Here is a 24,898-nt window from a genome sequence, read left to right on the forward strand (position 1 = left end):
GTTGGGGGGGGGGGGGGGAACTACATTTATTTCACTGAATAAAGCAATGTCATGTTATATACAGGATCATAATAACCTTTATTATCGAATACATTATTGAAATGGCACTTGAAATAAGAAATAGGAAAGAGCAAAGTTAGACATCTTTATATTCCATAGAAATCTTTCCCCCCCCTTTCTAGTCTGGTCTCATTTGTTTCTCCCTAGAAAAGATGATGAAAAACAGAGCTATGTAACATCAACTGTGGGTTGTGAGTAGGAGAATGAATTAAGGTCCAAAGGGGAGCAGAAGGGGCTGTTCGTCATGAAGAAATCGTCCCAAGTGCGCAGAAGGAAACACTTTCTCTTCACAAGATATCGTGGAAAGATTTGAAGTCATTTCCCAGTGATTTTTCTAGTAGCTTAAGAATTTTCCTTCACCATGGACAGACTAGTATGGGTCATCCATCCTAAAAGAAAAGCAAGAGATTGCAAATTAAGCCCAGGAGCTCAAAAACAATTGAAGTTTGCAAACATGAAAACTGTGAGCAGTAAAAGTAGGCATTTTCCCAAAGGTGATAATGGAGCAAATTGCAAGCTTAAAGTGTTAGTAAGAAAAATAACATGTTAGAAGCAAGGGAATGTGTTCTCCTGGGAATTTTGGACAGGAAGCAAAACATTCTAAGGCAAAAGGGAAGAGGGTCCTGCAGTGGCCCTTCTTACATTTATTTGCATGTTCTACTACTGAGAAAATGTAAGTTTCAATTCAAACTCTGCTTCAAAGTCTGATTGGTACCTGGGATTTTCAGCCCATAGCCACAGTTGGTGAAGTATCTGTGACCAGCACTTTTCCCAGAGCTATTGATTTTGAGATAGATTGTATACTGACTTTGAACAGTGGAAAACTGAGGCAGTAGGAGACAAGTGGAAAGTGAAACCAGAGAAAATCAAAACTCATGAAAAGAATGATTGTAGTTCTAAATGCCTAATTCTTCTAGAATATAATTTAGTGAGACAGTGACAAATTTCATTTAATGAAAAATGTCTTTTTTTTTTGTATGTTTCAATTGTCTCATTCTTGGAAAGGACAAAGGAAAATCAAGTTTGTTTTGTCTTAGCACTTTTCAAACATAGAACCAGATTCTATAGCTCTGGTCTGGTGATGAACAATCAGGGAAAACCACAGTGTAGCAGCTGCAAACCTGTTTGCCAATTTAGAGCTTTAAAAAAAGTTTCTGAAAGTAGAATCTCACGAATGCCCTGCCCTGAGGTTGGCATCGTATCTTCCTGTGTATCTTGGGTGTAACTTTTACCCAGGTGAAATTTAGACAGTAGAAGCAAATGAGGTGACAAACAGAAGAACCAGTTTGCAAAAGTCAAAATAGCCGGCAAGAATCAAAACCACAGATGCCCCAAAAGTCATTCATTCACCAGCCAAAAACTCACAGGAATGAAAACGAGCTCAAGGGCTTCAGAAATTGACACATAGAATTTAGTGTGATAGTGTTTCATCCTACCTTGGCTTGTTCTAGAAGCATACTCTATTTCTGCTCCCCCTCCCTTCCTCAGTAACCTCAGTAACACAATGGTTTGGTGTGAAACAGCAAAAACAAAAAATTCACATAACTGGGAAGAAGGCTTCTGGGGCTTAGAACTGTATCCTAGGAGTCGAGAGCCCTGAGCTCTCCAGCTTACAGGTGATGGGTAATCAGCTATAACCTGATTCGCGTAAACACCAGTGAGCCGCTAGCCATGCTATGGCTGTTTGCCCGATATGGTTATTAAATTAGTGTTCATATGCGTCCAGACCCCGTCTTTTCCTGCACCCTCAAGGCACCTAAAAGGATGAAGTGAGCTGCTTCCACCTTGGAGCAAGGACAGCGTGCAGTTCCCGTGGGCAGAAAACAGCTTTGGGTACATAGTGCCAGAAAACCTCCCCTCGCTGGGTAAGAGCAGGGAATTAGGCTTTACATCTTGTAGTTTTTCTTCAGGGAGATGCGGAGGCCAGCCCCCCCTCAAACAGACTCGTTTCTTACAAGGACGCCATCTGTGCTATGAAGAGAAGATGGGGTAACAAACGAGGGCAAGATAGAGCAGAAGGGATGGAAGGGCTCTAGTGCTATCCCGCCCCTGCTCCCTTCCGCTCTCTTCTGGGCCGCGCACGCAGGACAGCCACATTCTGCCTCAGCGGGTTTTCCGCTGTTTCCCATCTAAAGACGTGTCCTTGCTGATTCCCTTGTACCACACAACTGAAACCTGGCTGGTGACGCCTCGGGACCGACTCGGAGCTTCGTGGCAGCAACTGAGCTGTGTGATGCAGGAATTTACCTTTCTTTTGTTTTTGAGGCTTCATGTGACTAAAACAAAATTTACCACCAAAACAGCTACACATAATAAACCCATAAATAAGTAAGACAGGCTTACTGTACTCTCCTGGGGCCAGTAGAAGGCTTCCTTGGCTCATCTCCCTCCGTTTCTCTGCTGCATTCTTTTTTGGTTTTTTTTTTCTTTTTGCTTATGTGGTGCTGAGGAATTGAACTCAGGGCCTCATGCATGCAAGGCAAGCGCTCTACCACTGAGCCACCTTCCCAGCCCCTCTCTGCTGCATTCTGAGCTCAGCCCACTCCACTGAGATCTTCTCAGTGACAGCCGTGGCTAGCATGTTGTCCGAACTCAGACTGGCCCTCTCCAGACACCTACCCACGTCTTTCCAAGGGGCACAGCTGTCTGGCTGGGTGCTCAGCACACCACCCAAGACGTGTCGTCTCCATAGTTCTTTTTACTTAAACTCCCATACGTTTCAAAGCGAGTCACAAAACTGAACTATTTTCCCACGTTCACTTCTGTCAGGTGGATCAGGTACTTTCCTGTGTCTGCATTCCATCTGGCTAGTCTGCATTATTACGCCAACGAAAGAATCTGGGTTTCAAGGCCAAGCTTTTTTTTTAAGTGCCTTTTTGGTGGAAGTGGTATCTGGAAATCATGCGTGCCCCCGTTTCCATGCTGCTGAAGCAGAGTAGGAGTCATTTACCCTTTTGCATTAGGCATTGAGGGATTCATTCTTCGTGTCTGGGGTACATTCTCAGTAGATTCTTGTGGAATTAAATACTCCTTGATTCATATGTATAGGTCCTGGAGGTATTTTCAGCCAGGCCAAGAAATAATATAACAGAATGCTTTGAACCCTCAAAGAAAGTATATGAACATATTGATTGAAATACATTGCACCCAGGTATGGAACTGTCATAATAAAACCTCCCCCTTGTACATATGATATATGCTAATAAAAACTGAAAAGGAATTTTGAGGATAATCAGTAAAACTTCCCTTCTGGCTAACTGATCTTTCCTAACAGATTATTACTCATATATTCATCTATTTAGCTCCACTAGTACAAAAAATAGTTTAAGGGAGGCAAGGGACTTATTACTGTACCTGGATACTTTTCTTCGATGAACCCCCCCTTTGTAAAATTAATTAATTGCATCTACTTTGGGATTAAGCTATAACAGGAAGCATATTAAGGAAAGTAGAGAAAGAATCGACACATGGAAATGCCTCACTGGCAAAACTTACCTTTCCTGAGATTTCTTGCCTAAAAATACAAACGAAAAATGCAATTAGTGGAAAGCAGGCAATTTCATCTTGATGTAAGGGAGAAAGGAGGTTTCTACCCACCCATCTGTCTTTTGAAATATGCATGTGTTAGGTATGTAAGAGGACCAGAGGTGGCCCCTAAAAGTTGACTGTTTCTGGCTTTTTAGATGAAGTTATCATTTTGAATGGATTTTGTGAATTTACATCCTTTTTGAAATGAGCTGGAGAATTGGGGTCTATAGGAAAGCAACATAAAAGAAGAATAAAAGCAGGAAAAGCTCTTGAAGTAGAAAGAATTATTTCCGTGGCTGAACGTTGAACTTTCCACTCGGATGAAAGCCCTGTTTGGGCACCTGGAGGCTGGGACCTGTCTTTGAACTAGTTGCTTCTCTTCTGTAAACTACAATTTCTTCCTCTGCTAAAGGTGATAGCAATTCCATCTTCCTTACTGGGTTGACAAAAGGAAATGTATTTCAAAGTTTGTAGGCCAGAGCCTAGACCTTGTACCCAATTTCCGTTTTAATCCTTTAGTGTTAGAAATTACTGTGTAAAATCTTTCAGCCAAAATTCTGCCTGCTGGTGGCATAAGCTGAGACCCCAGAAGAGTCAAGTTTATCTTCACAGAAACATTGTTTTTCTTTTAGGGACAATGAAACCCATAATAATGTATAAGCAAAACTCTGTTCCTACTGAGGAGGTTTCTTCTTGAAGAAAAGGGAACCAAGGGGGCATATGTTCAGTTTCATGCCTTCTTCTACCCTATATGTTGGTTCAAGTGGAAAATTCCTCTAACCAAAGGGGTGGGGAGCTAATTTTCTGACTCTGAAGACAAGAGCGTCTAGGGTACATGCTGTTTGACTCTTTTACCAAACAGACCCAATGTTAGTGACTACTCAGAGAAAGATGGTTCTGGAATACAAAGTGGTTTTGGTGGAGCCGATGACCAGGGGAATGTGTTTCTGGAACTCTCCCTTATTCCTAGCCTGGGAGAAGGGAGTTGATGTCTGATATGAAGATTGCTGGGATAGGTGCCCTAGAGCCAGGTTCCAAGGATTCATCTAATAAAAGATCAGGGCCATCATGCGCTAAAATGTCACCTGCTCCCTTTCTCCAGCTTTCTGGACAATTCTCAGAACAGCTGAGCCCCAATTAGCTCAGACCTATAATGCTAGTTACTCGGGAGGCTGAGATAGGAGGATCTTGGTGCGAAAACAGCCCAGGCAGGCAAGTCCATGGGACTCATCTCTAATTAATTACAGAGAGAGAGAGAGAAAAAGAGAGAGAGAGAGAGAGAGAGAGAGAGAGAGAGAGCTGGAAATGGAGCTGTGGCTCAAGTAGTAGAACAAAAACAAAAAAAAAAAACAGAAAGAAAAAAAAAACTCAAGGGCAGCAGCACCCAGGCCCTGAGTTCAAGCCTGGATCAGCAGCAAAAAGTAAGATCAAATTCTCAGAACAGAGGTATATGTGTATTTACAGGTTTATTACTTTTCCCTTTATCTTTGTAAACGCATCAACTAACCCAGTAGGAGTACAGCCTGGGCCCTAGGATCATTTCTGACATTGTGTCTATAGAAAAAAAAAAGATATTGTTCCTGTGTTTAAGAACCAAGTACAACTAAAAGTGTTAGAACACAAGGCCAATCGCTTGCAAGTTGGAAATATTGGTAGACGATTTAAATGTGGCTTTCATGTGACCCCAGCTTTCCTGCCACAGTTGGTGATCTTGGGGAGTGTGTTCTCATTGCTGGCATAACTGTAAATAGCCTACATGCCCGTTATCTGTTTCCTGTTTGCCCCACACTGATTCCCACAGTAGGGGCATGGGTTCTCAACTTATCAGTTTGAGATCTTGTACAGAAATGACTCCAAGGCTAAAAAAAAAAACTAAAAACAACCTTACTTCTTTTCTTACACTGCTTATCAAACAGCCTTCACCCGTGAGACTTCTCTAAATACATGTGACTTCCATTCTGTCTTTTGGTGCTATGACTATTTATTGAAGGGTATGAATCTGGGATAAATATCTTCCTTATTAAGCTGACTTTCAGCCCCCAAATCCTTGACGTTATTGCGATAGCTTATCCCCATGTGTAATTAATATGCGATCACCCACTTTGCTCTCCACCCCCTGAATTCTGCCATAATCATCCAAGGAAAGTTGGGTTCCAGCCTTAAAGTCTCAAGGGAAAGAAAGGTAAATCAATGGCAAGAACGATGTGCCATTCCTCTTTCGCACCAGTGAAGTTGCTGTTAGGAACCCAGTACTCTATCATGGCGGGATCCAAATGCCACAGAAGTTCTCTCAGAGCCAGGGCAGACATTTTCACGGCTCAGTGTGTTTAGGTTACAGTTAGTAAAGTTCTTGCTCCTCTTCAATGGCTTCTCCATGGTCTTTCTAGGCTGGTTAGAAAGCTAATCTGACACTTCCAGTTTTCAGGCTAGAATGAAGGACCAGACCCCGGTGCTAGCTCATTGTGGACAGGCTAAGTACATCCCTGCAGTTGCCAGGACACACAGCCGGGGACCCGCATAGTCAGTGGACAAAATACATGCTAATCTAATGGAAGGGGCACCTAAACGACAATCAACTGGTACCACAGGCAGATGGCTCCGAAGGATTGCTTAGCAATAGCTTCGAGGTCATCCATCATCTTCTCCTGAAAACAGGGGTCCCACAACAGCTGCCCAATATCTGTGACTTCTACAGCTTCGAATGGGTCTGCCTCCTGAGTCCGACCAAAGGTGGGAGTGAAAATCCAATCCTGCGGAAGGCTGCGGCTGCACCAACCCTCTCAGGGGAAGCGGGCAGGAGAGGGTGTTCTTTGCAGGATTCCATCTCCAACCTAGGTAGTGGAAAGTAACTTCCCAAGACATCCCTCAAGTATCCGAGGTGCCCTTGGCCTTGGGAACAAGCTACCAGGAAGGGTGCCTGCGGATTTCTGCCAGGGACAGCGCTGCTCTTACATGTAGGAACTGCACAGGTAGTTGACGCTTCACAAGGTCAAGTACTTAAGAGCAATTCTGTGAACAGCTTAGTGGACATTTGGTTCATATCTTAGAAAAATTATACTAGTGAGTGTGTGTGTGTGTGTGTGTGTGTGTGTGTGTGTGTGTCCATCCTGGGGTTTGAACCCAGAACCTAAGCACTGTTCCTAAGCTTTGTTGCTCAAGGCTAGTGCTCTACCACTTGAACCACAGCTTCACTCCGGGGCTTCCCTGCCCAGGCTGGCTTTGAACCACAATCCTCAGATCTCAGCCTTCTCAGCTAGGATTACAGGCATGAGCCACTGGCACCTGCCCAGCACATAGTCTTGTAGAGGATGGACATTATGTGTTTTTCCTTCTCTTTCAGAATTTTTTAAAAGCCAAGAACAATTAGAATGCCTAATTTGGCTATCACCCTAGTAAGGTAACTTAAAGACAATAGGCATTTTTAAAAAGGTTTGCCTAACGAAAATCAAACATTGTCTGGCCTCTTTTAATGAAGGCGTTTTATCGAGCTGATTTACATGTCTGCAGGCACCGGAATCTATAAAACACAAAGCTTGGCACCTGCTGCCGTTGATTCTATGCAGCTCGAGTTTCCTGTGGGTTTTCTTTCTTTTCATTTTTTTGCTTTAAAGTTGTTTCATTTTCACAAGAAATTAAACTCACATACCTCTGCTCAGTCGTCTCGCCAACCAAATGATAAATGCCAGTCCAGAGAAGGCAGTGACCATGACCGCCACTGGAATGAAGAGGGGGTTATAGCCACCTTCCTTGGTCACTGAGAAACTCCGGCCTGTCTCTGAAACAGAAATCAGCGAGGTGCAGAGCGTGAGACCAGAAACACCATTTCCTTAGCCGTAGAGATTTATTTCCTTCTCATGTCTCCCAACAAGAGGTGACTTGATGCCTCATCTCCTGTTTGACCAAGGGAAATTGGTTATACGTGGAGAGCCCACAATTCGTCTACAGCAAAGACTTCACCAGCCTGTGCTGGAAACGTCATCTCAGCTCTCAGATCTGGGGTTGCTGGGGTTCTCGGGGCTGTGTCTAAAGATCTTAGCAAAAGGTAGTCACCATGTGTCTAGCTCCTGGACTTGTTCAGTGTTTAGTACTCTGACACATAGAGAAGAGCTAGAAAAGTCTTAATATAAGTTCAGGAATAAAGAAAAGAAGAACTGAGAAATTCCCAACTTGTGGAAATGCCCCCTGACCATGCTTTCGGACTTCATTTTCTTGATGGTTTGGCTGAGCTGGGGAGGAGCCAGCCGAGAAGGCTCAGTGCCCCGGGGGGCCGTTCAGTCTCTCACCCCAGCCTGGTGACTCCCAGCTCTGCCGGAAGTGGCACACGTTTCCTGCAAGTTTGCTCCTGATTCTTTCCAGTGAACGGTGATGATTTCCACTTGTTTATCCATGGTAAAGCCTACCTGAGCTGCCCTGAAAAGTATCTTGTCTCTGAAGCAGGCCCAAGATTGGTTCCATTCAGTGAGTGGGTCAAATTTGCTCTATGGTTTCAGTAAAGAATGCTGACATTTCTTTTGAGACAAACTATAGAAACTTGTGAAGCAGGCGCATAAATGTAGCAAGTGTGATCAAAACTTTATAAGTACAGATAAACCATGTTTTCTCCAATGTGTGAATTATTTTGGCAGCTAAAGGATAGTTTCTCTGAATTTTAAGTGAGTAAAAAAAAAACTGGAGACGGTTCTTCCATTTTTGGTAGTAGTTATTTTTTGTAGTTATTATTCTCCTAAGAGTTTACACGACAGGAAAAATAAAAGAAGACTTGGCGAACATACCAAAGAAAACCACTGGGAAGGACCTCTGCTCCCCACCCCAAGGACACCGCTGGCCTTACGTAGGGCAGCTCGTGAAGTGGGTGTTATTGAGAGGACAGGATCTAAAATTCAGTGGAGGTTCACCAAATCTTTATTATTGATGCCGTGACATTGAGAAAAACAAAAAAAAACACAGAAAATCCCTACTATATTGCTATAAATTATAAATTACCTTTCTATAAATTATATTTTATAAATCATCTTTCACATAGTCAGATGGCCCAAGAAGAATTTGTTGTTTGTCTGTTTGGGAGGTTTCTTTTTCATTTTAATGAGGATAAACTTCTTTGGGGCTGGGAAGGTGGCTCAGTGATAGAGTGCTTGCTAACATGCATGAGGCCCTGGGTTCAATTCCTTAGTATCACATAATCAATGAATTTGAAATGAAAAATGAAAAAAAAACACAAACCTCTTTGAAAAGCATCACAGTGCAATGCAAGTGAAGCTAAATTAAGCTCCAGGAAATGATGCAGACTTCTTCCCTGCATTCTCTTATCTGCTTGGCATTGTATCACAATACACCATCTAAAGTGGGGCTGCTCACCTTGACAGGTTGGTTCTAGAGACGACCAGTTCCCCAGGGGTCCACAGCTGGTCTCTTCAGCCCCGATTAGATCTGTCCCCTCCGTGCAGAGGAAGGTACACTGGGAGCGGAAGCTGAAGTTTCCCAAAGGGTGGACACAGTCCATGGTGCCCAGGTCTGGGGCGCTCAGAGGCTCACACTCGACCACTTCAATGAGCAAAGCAACAGAGTTGGAAGCGTTAAGACCTGATGGATTTGAATGCTAGCATTGCCACTTGATAGGCACACATTCAAAACAACAGTCCTGGAAAAAAGTCTCTGAATCATGTCTTCAAGATGACTAGATAGCCATATGTAATGAGAGAGAAGGGGATCCAAAGCCAGTGTGAGTGGTGGAGAACGGTAAGTATTTGGGGATTATTAGAAGGCGAGCGGAGGAAAGGCAAGATGCAAGACATGGCTAGGAAGATGGGAGCTAAGACAAAGCACCTGGCTTTTTCGTTGATTTACTATCTATCAAACGTTACTCTAGATCTTGATGAACTTAGATTTTATCCCCTAAGACAAATGATAGATGCAAATTAAGGGGATAATTGCCACCCAGAAATGACATGTTTTAGTTCATCAGCCTGCCAGTAGAATGAGTTGTGGCGTTCTTGTTGAAGACTACTGTAATAAATGGGGAGAAAGATCAAGAGGGCAGCGACGGGGCTGTCAAGTAGGAGAGTAATTGGAGCAATAGTGAGTGTATGAATTGATAGTGTATTTCCTTGCAAAACCGCGGGGGGAGGTGAGAGAGGTTCACCACAGACAGAGTGCCCGTGTAAAAGTTGGCTCCATGTAATGAGATTCTGAAAAAAGAAGGTGAACTGGCTAGAACCGACAGAACATCTCAAAGGACACTGTTAATGACAGATTTGTCCATCAAAAGCTCACAGTTATGTGAGCCTTCACAAGGGCAAGATGTAGAATCAGAAGAACAATAGACTAAAGACAGAAGATGAGAAATAAACTACTTTATGGGCTTGGAGAAGCATCCAAGAAGGAACCGAGGGGAGAAATGCTCCTTGTGTGGAAAGAGAACCGGAAAACAATGAGATGAAGGAAAGCACCACCTCCGGCCCCTCCCCACCCAGTGCAAAAATAGGGCTACAGTGCCTAGAGAAATGGGAAAACCAGCGATCCACAGATTGAAAACTAGAGTTCTACACTGGAGATAAGTATCAGGTGGGATTCAGGGCTCTAAGGTTAAATGTTGAAGTATGAAATCTTAACTGATTGACATTTAGATCTATGTTAGCCTCAAGTCCTTATTCTTCAAAAGCACTGTTTGTCACAAAAGCATTGGTTTTCTATTGTATGCACCAGATACTTCATGCTTTTGAAATCTGGCCTAACACCACTCAAAGGATTTGATATCTCTTGTAGTGGTTGGCCGGGTCCAAGACTTTAAATGGGTGCCTTCCATTTCTATCACCATGGTTCTGAATGACTTCAGGACTCATGAGGAGCTCTTTCACGTGCTTTTCCTAGGACATTTGCCTTAAATGCCAAACCTAGAGAAGGGCAGGTTCCCTCCCTCCACATTCCCTCATCTCTACAGCATACTCTAGTGTGTCTTGCTTTCCTTCAAACTCAATTATGAACATAGGTAATGTCCTCTAATTAACTGTACATCCTTTGAAGGCAAGATCTATATTTGCTTTGTCTTCTCCTGAAACACCCAGCCCAAATAAATGCGTTCTCTTTCTCTGATCTGTAGTCTGAATCATTCCATGTGCTTTCCTGTGTGCCCCTGCCTGTCAGCAAACAAGCGTACTTCCTAATGGTAAATGGCTCCATGTCATTCTGACTTTACAACTCTCCATGCCTGATTCTTTATTGTCATTTGCACAGGGTTTTAACTCAACCCCTTGCTCTTTGTGGTACTCAAAAAAAAAAAAAAAAAGAACTTGTGAAATGAATTGAAACTTCATGCTGACTTATGAAATCTCCATGGGAAGAGAGCAGCAGGGTGAAAGCATAACTAACAGGTCAAAACTTCCCATTTCTCAGCGTGGCTCGTATCAGTTTGCCCCAGCCAATTCCTACCATGGGTTATAGAATGTGTGGCACTGTCAGAAGAAACAAAGAAAGGAAACGGCTCACCAAACTGGCACTCGGGTCCGTAGTACCCCGCCTCACAGTTACAGGTGTGGTTATTGATGGTTTCGACACATTCTCCACGACCACTGCATGACTGGGACTGGCAGGAAGCTGTAAGGTCAGAACACAACCATTAGTAGACTCCGGTGTTCGTGTTCCTAGTCATTCCCCTCTCCACAATGCTTTTGTTGGGATGATCCGTTGTCAGTTATATTGTAGTGTTTCTGGTCATTTCCCTATCCATAATTTTTTGTTGAGATGATTTTAATAATTAGGAAACGTTTACATAATCCCAGCATTTCCATCATGTGAAGAGTTTACCCTGAGATTTCCACATAGATATATAATGTTCTTTGGTTACATTCACCCCTTTTAGAACTCTTAGCCCATTTTTGATCCATCAGGGCCTGGGCGCTGTCCCTGGGCTTTTATGCTCAAGGCCAGCACTCAACCACTTTGAGCCACAGAGCCACTTCTGGTTTTCTGGTGGTTCATTGGAGATAACAGTCTCACGAATTTTCCTGCCCAGGCTGGCTTTGAACCTCAATCCTCTTGAGTAGCTAGGATGACAGGCGTGAGCCACCAGCACCCAGCTTAGCCCTCTTCTTTTTTTCTCTCCCCGTTTAAAACAAGTTTGTGGCCACCTTCTTTATTTCAAATCTTTTGTGTGTGTAAAAATTTCATGCTATTTTTTTCATTTGTGGAATATACTAACTACAGACCTTGTTTTGCTTTCAGGTTGAACTTGCTGATAGTAATGGTGTATATGGGAAAACAGGAGCGTGCATGAGAACCTTTGCTGTTCCTTGTGCTTAGTGTGATAATGCATTCTGTGATGGTTTGGCCTCAGTCGTTTCTGCATTCTGCTTGGCCTTCCCTGTCTTTACAGGAAGGCAGCCCTCGAGTTAAAAAGCCCATGCTGCCCCACAGAGCCATTTTCCAGAAGCCAAAGTAACTCCACGTCATTGCTCAAATAGGGATTGGCAAGTCCTAACTAGGCTGGAATTATTGTAATGGTACTTACAGGAGTTTTCATCAACCACAAAAATCGTGCAATGTGGTAGTGCACAGAATTATTAAGAAGGAGCTGAAACCTGCAACATCTAAGCCTCTACTTCACAATGAGCGAACTCTCAACACCAACTCCCTGCCTCTCCACCACCAGGTGCATGGCTCCTCTCTCTCTCTCTCTCTCTCTCTCTCACTCTCTCTCTCTCTCTCGCTCGCTCGCTCTCTCTCTCTCTCTCTCTCACTTTCTCTCCCCCCCCAACCTACTAGCCTTAACACCTTGATGTCACTTGCTAGAGGGACAGAGTCGCTGGGGATAAGGACTGGCTTTTTACACACCAGAAATGCTCAGAATGAGCACGATTCAAGCTTATTTCGAGGGCTAGAGCTGTGGGGTTTTAGGACCCGGTCACTCACATGGCATGAGTCTCACTGTCCTGACTGAGGTCCTCCTGAGCCCCCCCCCCCCCCGCGCTGCCCACCTGTGTAGCACAGGGCTGTCTTGCGTTTGTGGCAGGCATCATCATTCCACTTTCCTGAGTCTCTTTCCCTCTTGATATAGATCTCCACGCAGTCCTCCTTGGATTTCTTGTTGTTGGGCTCCCCCGTCCCCCAGTTCTCTGCTTCTTCAGTGAGAGACTTGTTGGTCCCCACCCACGTCCATGTCTGTCTGATCTTCCGGATGCCTATCCAGTAGTAATATCGGCTGAGGGGCAGGGTCCGTTCTAGGTACTCAATCTCGGCCTTATTTTGTATGGCAACTAAATCTGTGTAAGTTTCTTGGCAGAACCTTCTAGCGTTTTCCCAGGTCATAGGTTTTTCAGAATAATGGTAAGTCCAGCAGTCAGTCCCATGGTATGCCAAGAAATCTGAAAGACATCAGCATAAATCGCGTTACTGACACAACGTGACAGCTGGCAGGAGCCCCCCCCCCCCCCACTCCTCCAGGCTGAGCTGCCAGCTCAAAGAGGAACTAAGAGCCCCTCTCCCCACAGTAAAAGAGTAAGTGGCTGTCTCAGGAGCGGGAGTTGTTTGCCAATGGGAAGCAGAACGGGACCTTCTGGCTTGAATGTAGAAGGCTCACCACATGGCATTATTTTACCCCCATTGAATAGTTTTTCTAGATTTGTTTTCATGAAAGTGTCTTCCTCAAAATGCTCTCCAGTGAAGTCTAACCAGCGTACTTTAGAAATTCATGCTGCATTTTCTGAGTGCCTGTCAATCACTTAACACGTCGGTCTCCCTCGGTGCATAAAGCAGCGCGTGTACTTTGAAGAGATGCAGAAAATGCGTGACGGGTAAAGGAATTCTGGCTTCCCAGAAGAAAAAGGACAGAGGCCACACAGGGAATGTGCGGCGCAGTGTGCAGCACAGTCAGAGCTGAAAACACAAGCTTGCGAGGAAGCGGGAAAGTCTGTCCAAAGGTGTTGATGGGAAGCCTACAACTCAGACATAACACTTGCAACATAATGGAAGAAACACCAAAAGGTAAACACCCTAGTTTTGTGGTGTGTGTGTGTGTGTGTGTGTGCGCACGCGCGCGCATGAGTGTGCACATCCATGCTAGGTTTGAACTCAGGGCCTAAGCACTCTCCTCAAGCTTTTGTGGTCAAGACTAGGACTCTACCATTTGAGCCACAGCTCCACTTCCAACTTTTGAGTGGCTAATTAGAGAAAAGAGTCCCACAGACTTTCCTGCCTGGGCTGGCTTTGAACGGTGATCCTCAGCTCTCAGCCTGCTGAGTAGCTGGCATGAGCCACCAATGCCCAGCTGGTGGAGCTCACGCTGCAAATGCAGAAGCTACATTATGCACAACAACCGTTCATAGGAAACAAAATGCTGAACAACTGGCTTCACTTGGGAGAGCCTTCTTGCGATAGCTCGTCATGAACGTGAACCGGCAGGACATGAAGACTCCCAGGGGATTTGTCAGGATCTGGATTGGGCCACACAGGGAGTAGTAGATAAAGAAAGGGTTCATGTGTTTCTGAGAACCAACTAAAGATAAAAAATAGAAAAGGGACGTTCATGGAAGGGGTGGTTCACAGCTGCTGACCTAACAATTTTCCCTGCAAGCACATGGTCTTAGAGGAGAGGGAAGAACAAGGAACAGGAGTTACAAGGGGTGACGCACAGCACCAGGGCATACCGCAGCAGAGCGCTGTCCACAGCCACAGTCCGCACAGGGCCCGGGAGCCCCGCCCGGCACCCGGACGCTTCCACACAAATATCTGCAAAGAAAATGCAAAAGGATATTTGAGTGAGCCTCCTATTTACAGCGCTTTGACGATCGTGTTCGTACAATTCAGACTAGACCATGCATGCCTATGAAGCCTGTCCCGGGAAGAGAATTCTCAAACATGGGCGAAAAATCACATCAAATGACTCCCAAGCTGGTGCTCAGTGCTGCTTCCATTTGTTTCATAGTTCAGTCTCAAGCTGCTCATCATCGTTGGTCTGGTATTAGTCTACATTTCTATCATTTTTATACCTCCTTTTCAGCTCAGCTTTTATTTATTTATTTTTTTTTGGGGGGGGGGGGGTCCGGTGGTGGGGCCTGGGCGCTGTCCCTCAGCTCTTCAGCTCAAGGCTAGCGCTCTACCACTTGAGCCACAGCACCACTTCTGGCTTTTTTCTTTCTGCTTATGTGGCGCTGAGGAATCGAACCCAGGGCCTCATGCATGCAAGGCAAGCGCTCTACCACTGAGCCACCTTCCCAGCCCCTCAGCTCAGCTTTTAAACCATGTCATAGTCGGGGTGGGTATCTGTAAAAAGCATTCTTTGATGCTTCACACACTAGCGCTATTCTCATTTAGCACCGTCTCTTCACACTGACCCTGGTGAGTCAATATGCCTCAAATGCCTAAAAGCAGAGGTAACCAAGGAGGAAATGGGAAAGGAGACGTCTTTGTGCCGAATACAAAGCGAGAGCTTGGATGAGGAGACCACAGATCTCTCTGCATTTTTTAAAACTCTACTTTTTTTCAGGCCGCCCTGGCCAAAGTGTTCCTTGGAGCGCTGCGTCTTCAAGAATCTTCAAGAGACAGGGCAGAGGGGGAGGAATGGGCAGGTCTGCGAGCAGACATGCTAGGGTCCCCTTGTTGAAACTCTGACCACATTTTGGGGGGTTCTGTCATCCTTTTTTACCCCCAAATCTCAATGGATGGCTTGCCCACCCCCATGCCTGCCTCCTGCCAGGACAACCCGAGAAGCTTCTGGAGGATGTGGGAATGGTGTGGCTGCAAGGCTCACCATGGCTTCTCTGGTGCTCCTCTCCTCTCCTCTCTTCCTCTGCGGCGCGCGGCTCTCCTGGGCCTGGGAGCCTCGGGTCCTTGTGCAAGAGTTGGCTGCGGGCAGCAGGGTGGCGGGTGGCAGGGCGGCACCAGCAGGGCTCACCCCCTTTCATTTCTCTGACCCAGCCTCCCTCCTCCCCATCTTCTGCCTCTTCCCCCTCCTCTTTCCCCACCCCTTTCCTACAGCGACCTCCACCACCTCCCCGAGGAAAAACCAGCTGCTCACTGAAGCATCTTGTGCTGAGGTTATTCCCTCCCTCCCTCCCTCCCTCCCTCCCTTCCTCCCTCCCATCTCCCCCCTCTTTCTCTTCTCCTTCTCATCTCTCTTCTTCTCTCTCTTCTCTTGCTGTAGCCACTCCTTTTTCTCAGCTCTCTCCCTCCTTCCCTCTCTCCCAATCTCTCCTTTTTAACCTTCTCCCCTAGCCCTTCTTTCTCCTCCCTGTCTCCCTCTCCCTCTCTCTCTCCCTCCCTCTCCCTCTCTCTCCCTCTCTCTCCTTCTCCCTCTCTCTCCCTCTCCCCTCTTTCTCCCTCTCCCTCTCTTTCTTCCTCTCCCTCTCTCCCTCCTTCCCTCTCTCCCAATCTCTCCTTTCTAACCCTCCTTCTCCCCTAGCCCTTCTTTCTCTTCTCCCTCTCTCTCCCTCTCTCTCTCCATCTCCCTCTCCCCCCCTCTCCCTCCCTCTCCATCTCCCTCCCTCTCTCTCTCTCTCCCTCTCTCTCTCCCTCTCTCTCTCCTTCTCTCTCTCCCTCCATCCCTCTCTCCCAATCTCTCCTTTCTAACCCTCCTTCTCCCCTAGCCCTTCTTTCTCCCCGCCCCAAACACCAGGCTAACTCCCATCTGCACATGAAAGGGATCCTTGATCATTCCACAGATTAGAAGGTTGTACTTGACACAAATGGACCAAGATGGCCAAATCCAGTGTTGCTGGCCAGCCAGCCAGGCTGCTTTTTCCTCCTCCCTCTTTCTTTGACCGCCCTCTAGTGGAAACCTGGTACCAGCGTGCCCTGAGGGGAGGCGGGGAGCGGAGAGAGGCCAAGGCCGGCCCAGCACTGGAGCGTCGGAGAGACCGGGGTGGGGGCTGGAGAATCCTCATGATCCGGCGGGTTGAGCTGAACCCCTTCCTACAAACACACGAAGGTAATAATAGTGGAGGAAGTCCAGCTTCTGTCCCAGGAACATTTCGGGACTCCAAGGAATGTGAAGGAAATAAGATTTCACAGGAAGCTGGGTCTCAAATCATTACCTAAGAATAATAATAGAAGTAAAAGAAACCAGGCCACTGACACGATAGTATTCGCATTGTAAAAATATAAAACTGGTAAAATATCCATATATAAATATTTTATCTAAATATATAGTTGTAAACAATGTAAAATTATGAGTGTATTACAAACATCATACTGTACTTAATTGTATATGTATATGCAATATGTAAACATATATTTATAATATAATGTACAATATTTTATACTTTATATTGCTACTATGTGCGTGTAAATACGAATATAGAAAACTACAAAATAATGAACGCTGTAGAGCTTAGTACCTCTTATAAATGACCTATTCAATCTTAGTAATAGCACTGTGCTATACAAACTATTACTCCCATGTTAAGGAGTCTCAGAGAGGTTAAAGAAGTTGCTATGAAGACATACTGGTTTCTGAACTGAGGCCAGTTCCTTCAGAATGTAATGTTTCAGATCATTACACTGAATTTCTGCTATGCCCTTGGAAGACATGACAAAGGAGTATGAACTTGGAGCCAAGGCCTGGGAAAGTACCAAGACAGGGCTGGGAAGGTGGCTCAGTGACAGAGTGCTTGCCTAGCATGCAGGAAGCCTTGGGTTCGATTCCTCAGCACCATATACACAGAAAAGACCGGAAGTGGTGCTGTGGCTCAACAGGTAGAGCATGAGCCTTGAGCAAAAGAAGCTTGGGGGCAGCGCCCAGGCCCTGAGTTCAAGCCCAGGATGTACCCAAGATCGTTCCTCTAATTCTCATGTGGCCATATTCAGTCAGGATTTCAAGCCCACAAATCCTCTGAGACTTCTCTCAGCAGACTCCCCTCCCATCCCTTGCTGGCCTTCTTCTTGTTTGACCAGGCTGCTCTGATTTCCTGCAACCAGCAATGCCTATCCTTCCCTGTCTATATGATGATTCTCCCGCATCTTCTCTGCTCCTAAAGCTTTATTCTTTTTTCTCTGCTCCCACTGATTTGTGTGCCATTACTGGGATTTGAACTCAGGGCCTACATGCTCACGCAACTTTAGCAAACTAGAGCAGTCAATAATATTCTAGATCTTGCAGGTCCCGACAGGTTAGACAATTTAGGATCTCTCTTTACAAAAAGAATATCAAAGTGTGAACATGTTTCTAGGTCTCAGGCCCTGTGATGCTAAACGAATTTCCATTGGTTTCAAGGTAAATCTATGTGGAGTGTGTGTTGTGTATCTGTGAGCGTGCGTGTGTACACAGGGGCTTGAAAGGAGATCCAGACGTGGGCCTCTTCCGTCTGCGGCATGCATACTGTTTACTCACTGCCTCTCAGGTCTTCCTCCTAATTTTCCTTCTTTGTTTCTTTTCTCCATTGCAACTTTGTCTTAAGCTAATTTTCTACGTCCTGGTCCTTCGACTCCCCTACCCCCTTCGATGTCTTTATTAGTCTCTAGCTCTTAGGATACTCCCAAGCTCTGTGACGATTTGACTGTTGAAATAATTAACTAACATTGTTCCAGAGAAACAAGTAAAATGTGGATAGGCATGTGTGTGTGTGTTTATTATAGGAATTAAGTCACATGATTGTAGAAGGTCTTATAATCTACTCCCTGCAAACAGCCAGAAAACCCCAATGGCATAGAATTCCATCTGCCTCCCAAGGCTCCGGAGCCTCAGCGCCAATGTCCAAGGGCCGGGACCACAGTGTCCCAGCGCAGAGAGGAAGCTCACCTTCTGCCAGGGTTTTCTTCAGTTCAGGCCCTCAAAGACTTCATGAGGTCCATCAACATTGGTCAGGGCAGTCTTGTTTCTCCGTCCCCACAGGCAGATGCCAAACTCTTTTGGGAGCGCGTGCACATGCACACACGCACTTGCGCACACACACACACACACACACACCACGCAAGGCACTAGTGGCTCAAACCTATAATCCTAGCTACTCAGGAGGCTGAGATCTGATGATCCTGGTTCAAAGCCAGCCTGGGCAGGAGAGTCCACAAGACCTATCTCCAATTAACCACCAAAAAAGCCAGAACTGGAGCTGTGGCTCAAGTGGTAGAGCTTTAGCCTTGACTAAAAAAGGTCAAGAACAGCATCCAGGCCCTGAGTTCAAGTCCCAGGACTGGCACACACAAAAATAATCCTTAAGATAGTTTAAGGTTTCCTGTACTTTTCCTGTTAGTTCTGTTAATGTTTTTATCAAACCACTGGCAACATTAGAAATGTAAAACCAAGTAGTATTTATTTAACCCCTCCCCTCAAAGTTTGTATTTAAATTATATGATGTGAGGTCATTTGCAGTAATTCACAGGTCCCAAATGTGTTGATAAATGATCATATGATTTTTTTGGACATTGTTATAACTTATTATCATCTAAAGAGCTCAAATGCAGATTGAATCTCATAGTCCCTTGGATGAAGTTTTCCATAAAGCACTAGAGGTCTTACTGCCAAATGGACTGTAATGAGGTTCAAAGAAAGGGTAAAATAGTTGAATATGTAATGCAGAGACTATTAAAGCCATCTGCTGACCAGACTTAACAAGTACGAGGGACTTTTTAATTGAAAAGTTATTTTAAAATGAAGATGAAAATGCATTCATCTTGTTTTTCAAATTTAAGACTTTTTCTGTATTTATAAGACAAATACAGGGCTGGGAAGGTGGCTCAGTGGTAGAGCGCTTGCCTTGCATGCTCAAGGCCCTGGGTTCGATTCCTCAGCACCACATAAGCAAAAAGAAAGCCGGAAGTGACGCTGTGGCTCAAGTGGTAGAGCGCTAGCCTTGAGCTAAAGAGCTGAGGGACAGCGCCCAGGCCCAGAGTTCAGGCCCCACGACCGGACCCAAAAAAAAAAAAAAGACAAATACATACAAAACTGTGGAAATAGTTGCATACTGAGAGTGTGTATATATATATATAAACTATATATATATATGTATATACATTATATCTTTGTAAATGACCATCTTTTGGTCTTTGAGTAGTACTGTCTTGGTAGCCACTGTCATTACTCTACCCACGAATATCAGTTAAGAAATTGTATGCTTACAATGAAAGGAATGTTGACCGTGAAATTAGACATTTATGTTAAGGTTACTATAAGCAATAGAAATCATTATTGAACAAGCCTGCTAAATATTGCGAGCCTAAACCACAGAGTTAATGATTTATATATAACAATCTGGCTTTTCCGTCTAGAAGGTATCTCAAGATGGATTTCTGTTGTTTGACTGTTTTCCTAATATTTGAACAAAGGCAGCGATTGGAATTGGTGGTCTGGCTATGTATTTTGAAACACATTGTAATGCTTAATGGTAACAAGGAAAAAGAAGTATGATTTTTTTTTCTTACTCATTCTATCCTCTCTGAGTTTTGTCTTTGGGATTGGTCATTAAAAACAATCTCCAGGGGAGGGGGGAGGCTGGGAAGGGAGGTGAAGGGTAAACAAAGGAGGAGGTTGCAATGCTTGGTAAGAAATGTATGCATTTTTCTGCCCATGTAATTGTAACCCCTCTGTACAGTATGTTCTCAAATAAAATAAAATTAAATTAAAAAAAAAACAAAAAAACAATCTCCAAGAGAAAAACATGAAGCATGGTTTCTACAGCATGTGTAGTTCCCCCCAACTATCCCACTTCTCGATGTATGAACAGAAGAGTGAAGAACGTGTCTACTCCAAAATTCATATTCAGATGTTTATAGAAGCATTACTTGTAGTTGCCGAAAACTAAAAACAACCTAAAGTTCATAAATTGAGTAGAGAAAAAAAATGGCATAGCCATACAACAGAACGGAGTTCAACCACAAAATGCGCTACCGTACCGACACATAGGACGGGAGGGGTGAACCTTCGAATCATGCAGCACACTGGCACACGGGAGTCTTTTCATAGGAAATGCCCAAAGTGGGAAATGCACAGCCACCCAAAGTAGATTGGAAGTGCCAGCACCCGGGGGACGGATGCTAATGGACCCAGGACCCCCTTGTGCCAGAATCTTCCAGAGCTAGATGGATGGTTGCTTCTCGTTACATTTTAAGACAGAGCATTTTGTGATACGTGAGTTTTTAGTTAAAGGCAATAGCATATATAAGAAAGAAGCTGTTTACAAAGACTTTTATTATTATCAAAGGTTATGGTGTCCTATCAAATAGGAGTCTGATACAGCTTAAATAAATACATATCTTTAAAATGAAAAAAATCATAATTTAACATTATGTAAATTCGGACACAAGTCACGTTTACATTTCACAGAGTTACTTCTGATGCATATGCAGAACAACGTACAACCTTTGAGGGTTTCAGAAGCATTAATAATTCTGATCATGATTGCTGTTCTTTCCATCCTCCAACCTCCCCCCGCAGAGTTTTCTGCCCTTAAAGATTCTTCCTTGTTCTGATCTTATCACACTTCCTGCTTATTGTTGGTTTTGCCATCATCACTATTCAGCAAGAATTTTGCTGAATTTTTCCTTTTCAATACATGAAGTTTGTGGAAGGAGGGGAGAGGTTTTCTGAGTCAGCTTTGGCATTATTGACCAAAAAGTCCTCCTTAACAGTAATGACTGGACACTTCAACGCCCACGTCTCTACTTATAAATAAACATAAAGATTTGTTGGCAAAACATTCTCCTCTTCCAGATCACACAACACAGAATAAAACAACTAGAAGATAATTGTTAGATGGCTTCACTTCTTGGAACTACTCTGGGTACATCCTTTTTATTTTTTCCGCCCTTGCTGGTGGCTGGTTCTCTACCACCTGAGCCAGACCTGTGGGCTGACATTTTGTGTCTTAATGGAAGATTGGGTCTTTGAGACTTTTCTGTTCCAGCTGGCCTCAAGCCGCAGGCCTCTACGTCCCAGCCTCCTGCAGAGCTAGGATAGTTCTTGTTGAGGTGTCAGTGGTGAGTCACCAGCCTGCTGACAGGTGTGTCTCACCACCAATTTAAAATCTCCTGTCATATGGTGTGTTTACACGCCACCCCTGACAGACATCTTTGTAGGAATGCAAATCACAACTGTGTTCCTCTCTAACTTTTTCAGCAAAGGTAGTCATGAAATTGCATCTTCAGGGGCTGGGAAGGTGGCTCAGTGGTAGAGCGCTTGCCTTGAGCTGAAGAGCTGAGGGACAGCGTCCAGGCCCAGAGTTCAGGCCCACGACAGGACCAAAAAAAAAAGAAGAAAAAAAAGAAATTGCATCTTCATTTTTTTCCATTTATGTTTTTTTAAATAAATATCAGAGCATTTGACCTTATGCAAGCTTTCTATGCCGGAAACCACACATTTGTGAAAACAATATCCTGACAATACAAGCCCTCCATCCAACTCCAATGCCTCCAAATGTACTACAACTGTAGTAAAACACTCTGAGCCAGGCACCGGTGGCTCATGCCTGTAATCCTAGCTACTCAGGAGGCTGAGATCTGAGATCATGGTTCAAAGCCAGCCCAGGCAGGAAAGTCTGTGAAACTCATCTCCAAAAAACCACCAGAAAACCGGAAATGGTGCTGTAGCTCAAGTGGTAGAGCGCTAGCTTTCAGCTGAAGAGCTGAGGGACAGCGCTCAGGCCCAGAGTTCAAGCCCCACGACCAACAACAACAACAAAAAAACCCACTCTGAACCTCACACTGATACCATCTGCCTGGTGCTGAAATAAATTTCCTGCAGATGAATATTCAGTAAAGAAGTTGGAATAAGTAATGTTTACCCTGCTATAGATTACACCAAATATGTAACTCCCTTTATTCCTTGTACTGATGGAAGAATGATGGTAAATTAGCTATATTCAAAACACATAAACAGAACACCATGTCTAAGAACTCTCCAGAAAGAACTGCATAAATGTGGCTGTGACTGTGTTTGGTATCCCGGCACACTGCCACACAGTTGTCTGTGGGCCTGAAAAATGTCATTTTTTTTCCCAACTTAGAAGTAAAGTCTCTTTCCTCTGGACTCCTGATGGTTATTACGTCTCTCCATGACAACAGCTAGGCAGTTAGTAGTTGAAACACAGCAATCTCAGAGTAGGCAAGTTATAAAAGAAGTCCGGAGATCCAGAGCCTTGGTCTCTTCATCTTTCTTGGAGAGCACAGCCTTTGTCCTCAGTCGCCAACACTATCTTGATCCTAAGACTGGGAAAGAGAAAACAGCACGTTTGGTACTGAGCCTCTTGAGCACTGGCTTCCGATCCATGGACGGTACGGTCTGAGCTGCAAGGCAGCAAGTACCGTACACAAGAAAGGAGGCTGGTTCTCATCTCTTCTGTCTTCTGTGCAGCACTGCTGTTCCTACAGCAGCTAGCACCTGCGTTCCTGCAAACGCACACAAGGTGAGTGCTCGCAGAGCTCTGCCCCATCGCGTGCTGATAATAAAAGGCATCCTCCAGCACAGACTACTCTTTAGAAACACAGATTCCAGAACCATCGCCTGTGTTTGAATCCCAGCTACATGGGCCAGACCGATTACCTCCTGTGGGCCTCCTCTTACTTCTGAATGGCAATACATAAAGTAATAGCTCAGAAAATTCCTAGTTTAGGACTGCGCCTAGAACTCAATAAGTGATGGATGAAGTGAGCTCACATCGTTATTATCTTTCAAAAAGAACTGGCTCAGGAAAGCCGTCACTCCTTTGCTTTCTCTCTGCAGAGGAAAGAAACAACTTCCAGGAAGATGAAGATTCCCTGTAGCAAATGGTAGGTTTGCAAGAGTCTAGAAGACGAGGAGAGCTTTCAGAGAAGAGGCTAGAAGATGAGGAGGCCTTTCGGAGAAGAAGCTCTCACGACGTGCTCCTGTCCTGTTCAAGTCTTACCTGGTTCTTTTGAATTTAGTTGGTATCAGAAGGCACTGAGTGCTTTTCATGTAATTCAAAGCTCTCGAAAGTGCTGTGAAATACAGGAGAACACCACGTCAAATGCCATTTCCCCACCCAAAGAGAGAAAAGTACGTAGCGTGTTCAGAGGCATGCTTTCTACAGGAACACAACATACCTGGCAGGAACAAACCGCTTTGCTGCAAGAGAGAGAAAGGACATCAGTGTGGACTAACGGCTTGTCAGCAGATCAGACCCAGTTTCACTTGACTCACGAGGGTCTGCAACCCCAGCAGCTCAAGGACCATATATTGTCAAATTGGTAGGAACAAAGTTTACTTAAAAAGAAAAAAAAAAATCTAACAACACAGTGACTTTTTAACACCAGGAAGTAGTTTCAGGCCCAGTTTAACACCAGGAAGTAGTTTCAGGCCCAGTTTAACACCAGGAAGTAGTTTCAGGCCCAGTTTAACACCAGGCCCAGTTTGCCAATTTTTCTTCTTCCAATTTTTCATGAGAATCATGAGACTTTTCTACTGTTTATCTGGTTGTAATTCAAAGGTTTGAAACCATGAGTCTGGATAGCTAGGCCTGCGTGTTCCCGCAGAGATACTCCCAAAGGTAAGATTATGTTTCAAGTAGATCTTTTTGTGTTTTCTTTTCTGCCAGTCCTGGTGCTTGAACTCTGGGCCTGGGCACTGTCCCTGAGCTTCTTTTGCTCAAGGCTAGCACTCTACCACTTGAGCCACAGTGCCACTTCCGGCTTTTTCTGTGGATGTGGTACTGAGGAATCAAACCCAGGGCTTCATGCCTGCTAGGCGAGCACTCTACCACTGAGCCACCTTCCCAGCCCTCAAGTAGATCTTTTTAGGGAACATTTTATCCATGTCTCTGAGTGTGGACATCAAAGCAATCTTGTTGCACTATTCCAAGAGCAACACGGCATTCATTACAAACAGCGCCCCCTAGAGTTCTGCAGGGCTTACACAACTACCATTTAGATTTCCTTAAACTCTGGGTTGAGTTCCATTACACATGCCTTTCCCGTGCATTCGCTAGGTTATTAGTATGCATCCAATCAATATGCACTGGTTACTAGATTCCAGTTAAAAATGTGCAAGAAAGCAGAGACTCATCAGCGGGAGACACACGTATATTTCTTCTTCTTCTTTTTTTTTTGGCCAGTCATGAGCCCTGAACTCTGGACCTGGGCGCTGTCCCTCAGCTCTTCAGCTCCAGGCTAGTGCTCTAATACACGTATATTTCCACACACATTTTAGAGTCTTTTCAGGAGCTCCCTTACCTTTCTTCCAAAAGCGCTTTAGAAACCAGAGGAGAAATGAAGTCACTGCCAGGAAGGAGGTGCCCGCGATGGAAAGTCCAGCTGCCAAGGCCAGGCTGGCCTCTGTGGGGGCTACGGGAACAAGGAGGAGGAAGGATCAGCAGGAGAGGCCATGGGCTTGAAGACCTCTCAGGCCGGCCATGTGTCTGTAGGTTGATTTCTAGGA

At 44.8% G+C, this 24,898-nt stretch overlaps 1 protein-coding gene across 1 annotated transcript in view; it reads right to left on the reverse strand.

Annotated features, from left to right (window-relative positions):
• Positions 1–59: 59 nt before the first annotated feature.
• The window catches only part of Sele (selectin E), a 30,389-nt gene continuing 5,550 nt past the window's right edge, over positions 60–24,898 (reverse strand). Inside the window, exons 8-18 of the mRNA XM_042674294.1 lie at positions 24,694–24,804; positions 23,569–23,590; positions 16,254–16,488; positions 15,329–15,475; positions 14,211–14,307; positions 12,558–12,944; positions 11,071–11,178; positions 8,944–9,129; positions 7,235–7,363; positions 3,556–3,574; positions 60–449 (exon numbers count right to left, since the gene is read on the reverse strand). Of these exons, the coding sequence (XP_042530228.1) occupies positions 431–449; positions 3,556–3,574; positions 7,235–7,363; positions 8,944–9,129; positions 11,071–11,178; positions 12,558–12,944; positions 14,211–14,307; positions 15,329–15,475; positions 16,254–16,488; positions 23,569–23,590; positions 24,694–24,804 (1,460 nt within the window). The 3' untranslated portion in view covers positions 60–430. The remainder of the gene's footprint in view (positions 450–3,555; positions 3,575–7,234; positions 7,364–8,943; positions 9,130–11,070; positions 11,179–12,557; positions 12,945–14,210; positions 14,308–15,328; positions 15,476–16,253; positions 16,489–23,568; positions 23,591–24,693; positions 24,805–24,898) is intronic.

This window comes from Dipodomys spectabilis, unplaced genomic scaffold (assembly GCF_019054845.1).
Source record: "Dipodomys spectabilis isolate Male_0828 unplaced genomic scaffold, ASM1905484v1 ptg000019l, whole genome shotgun sequence".
Taxonomy (NCBI): Eukaryota; Metazoa; Chordata; class Mammalia; order Rodentia; family Heteromyidae; genus Dipodomys; species Dipodomys spectabilis.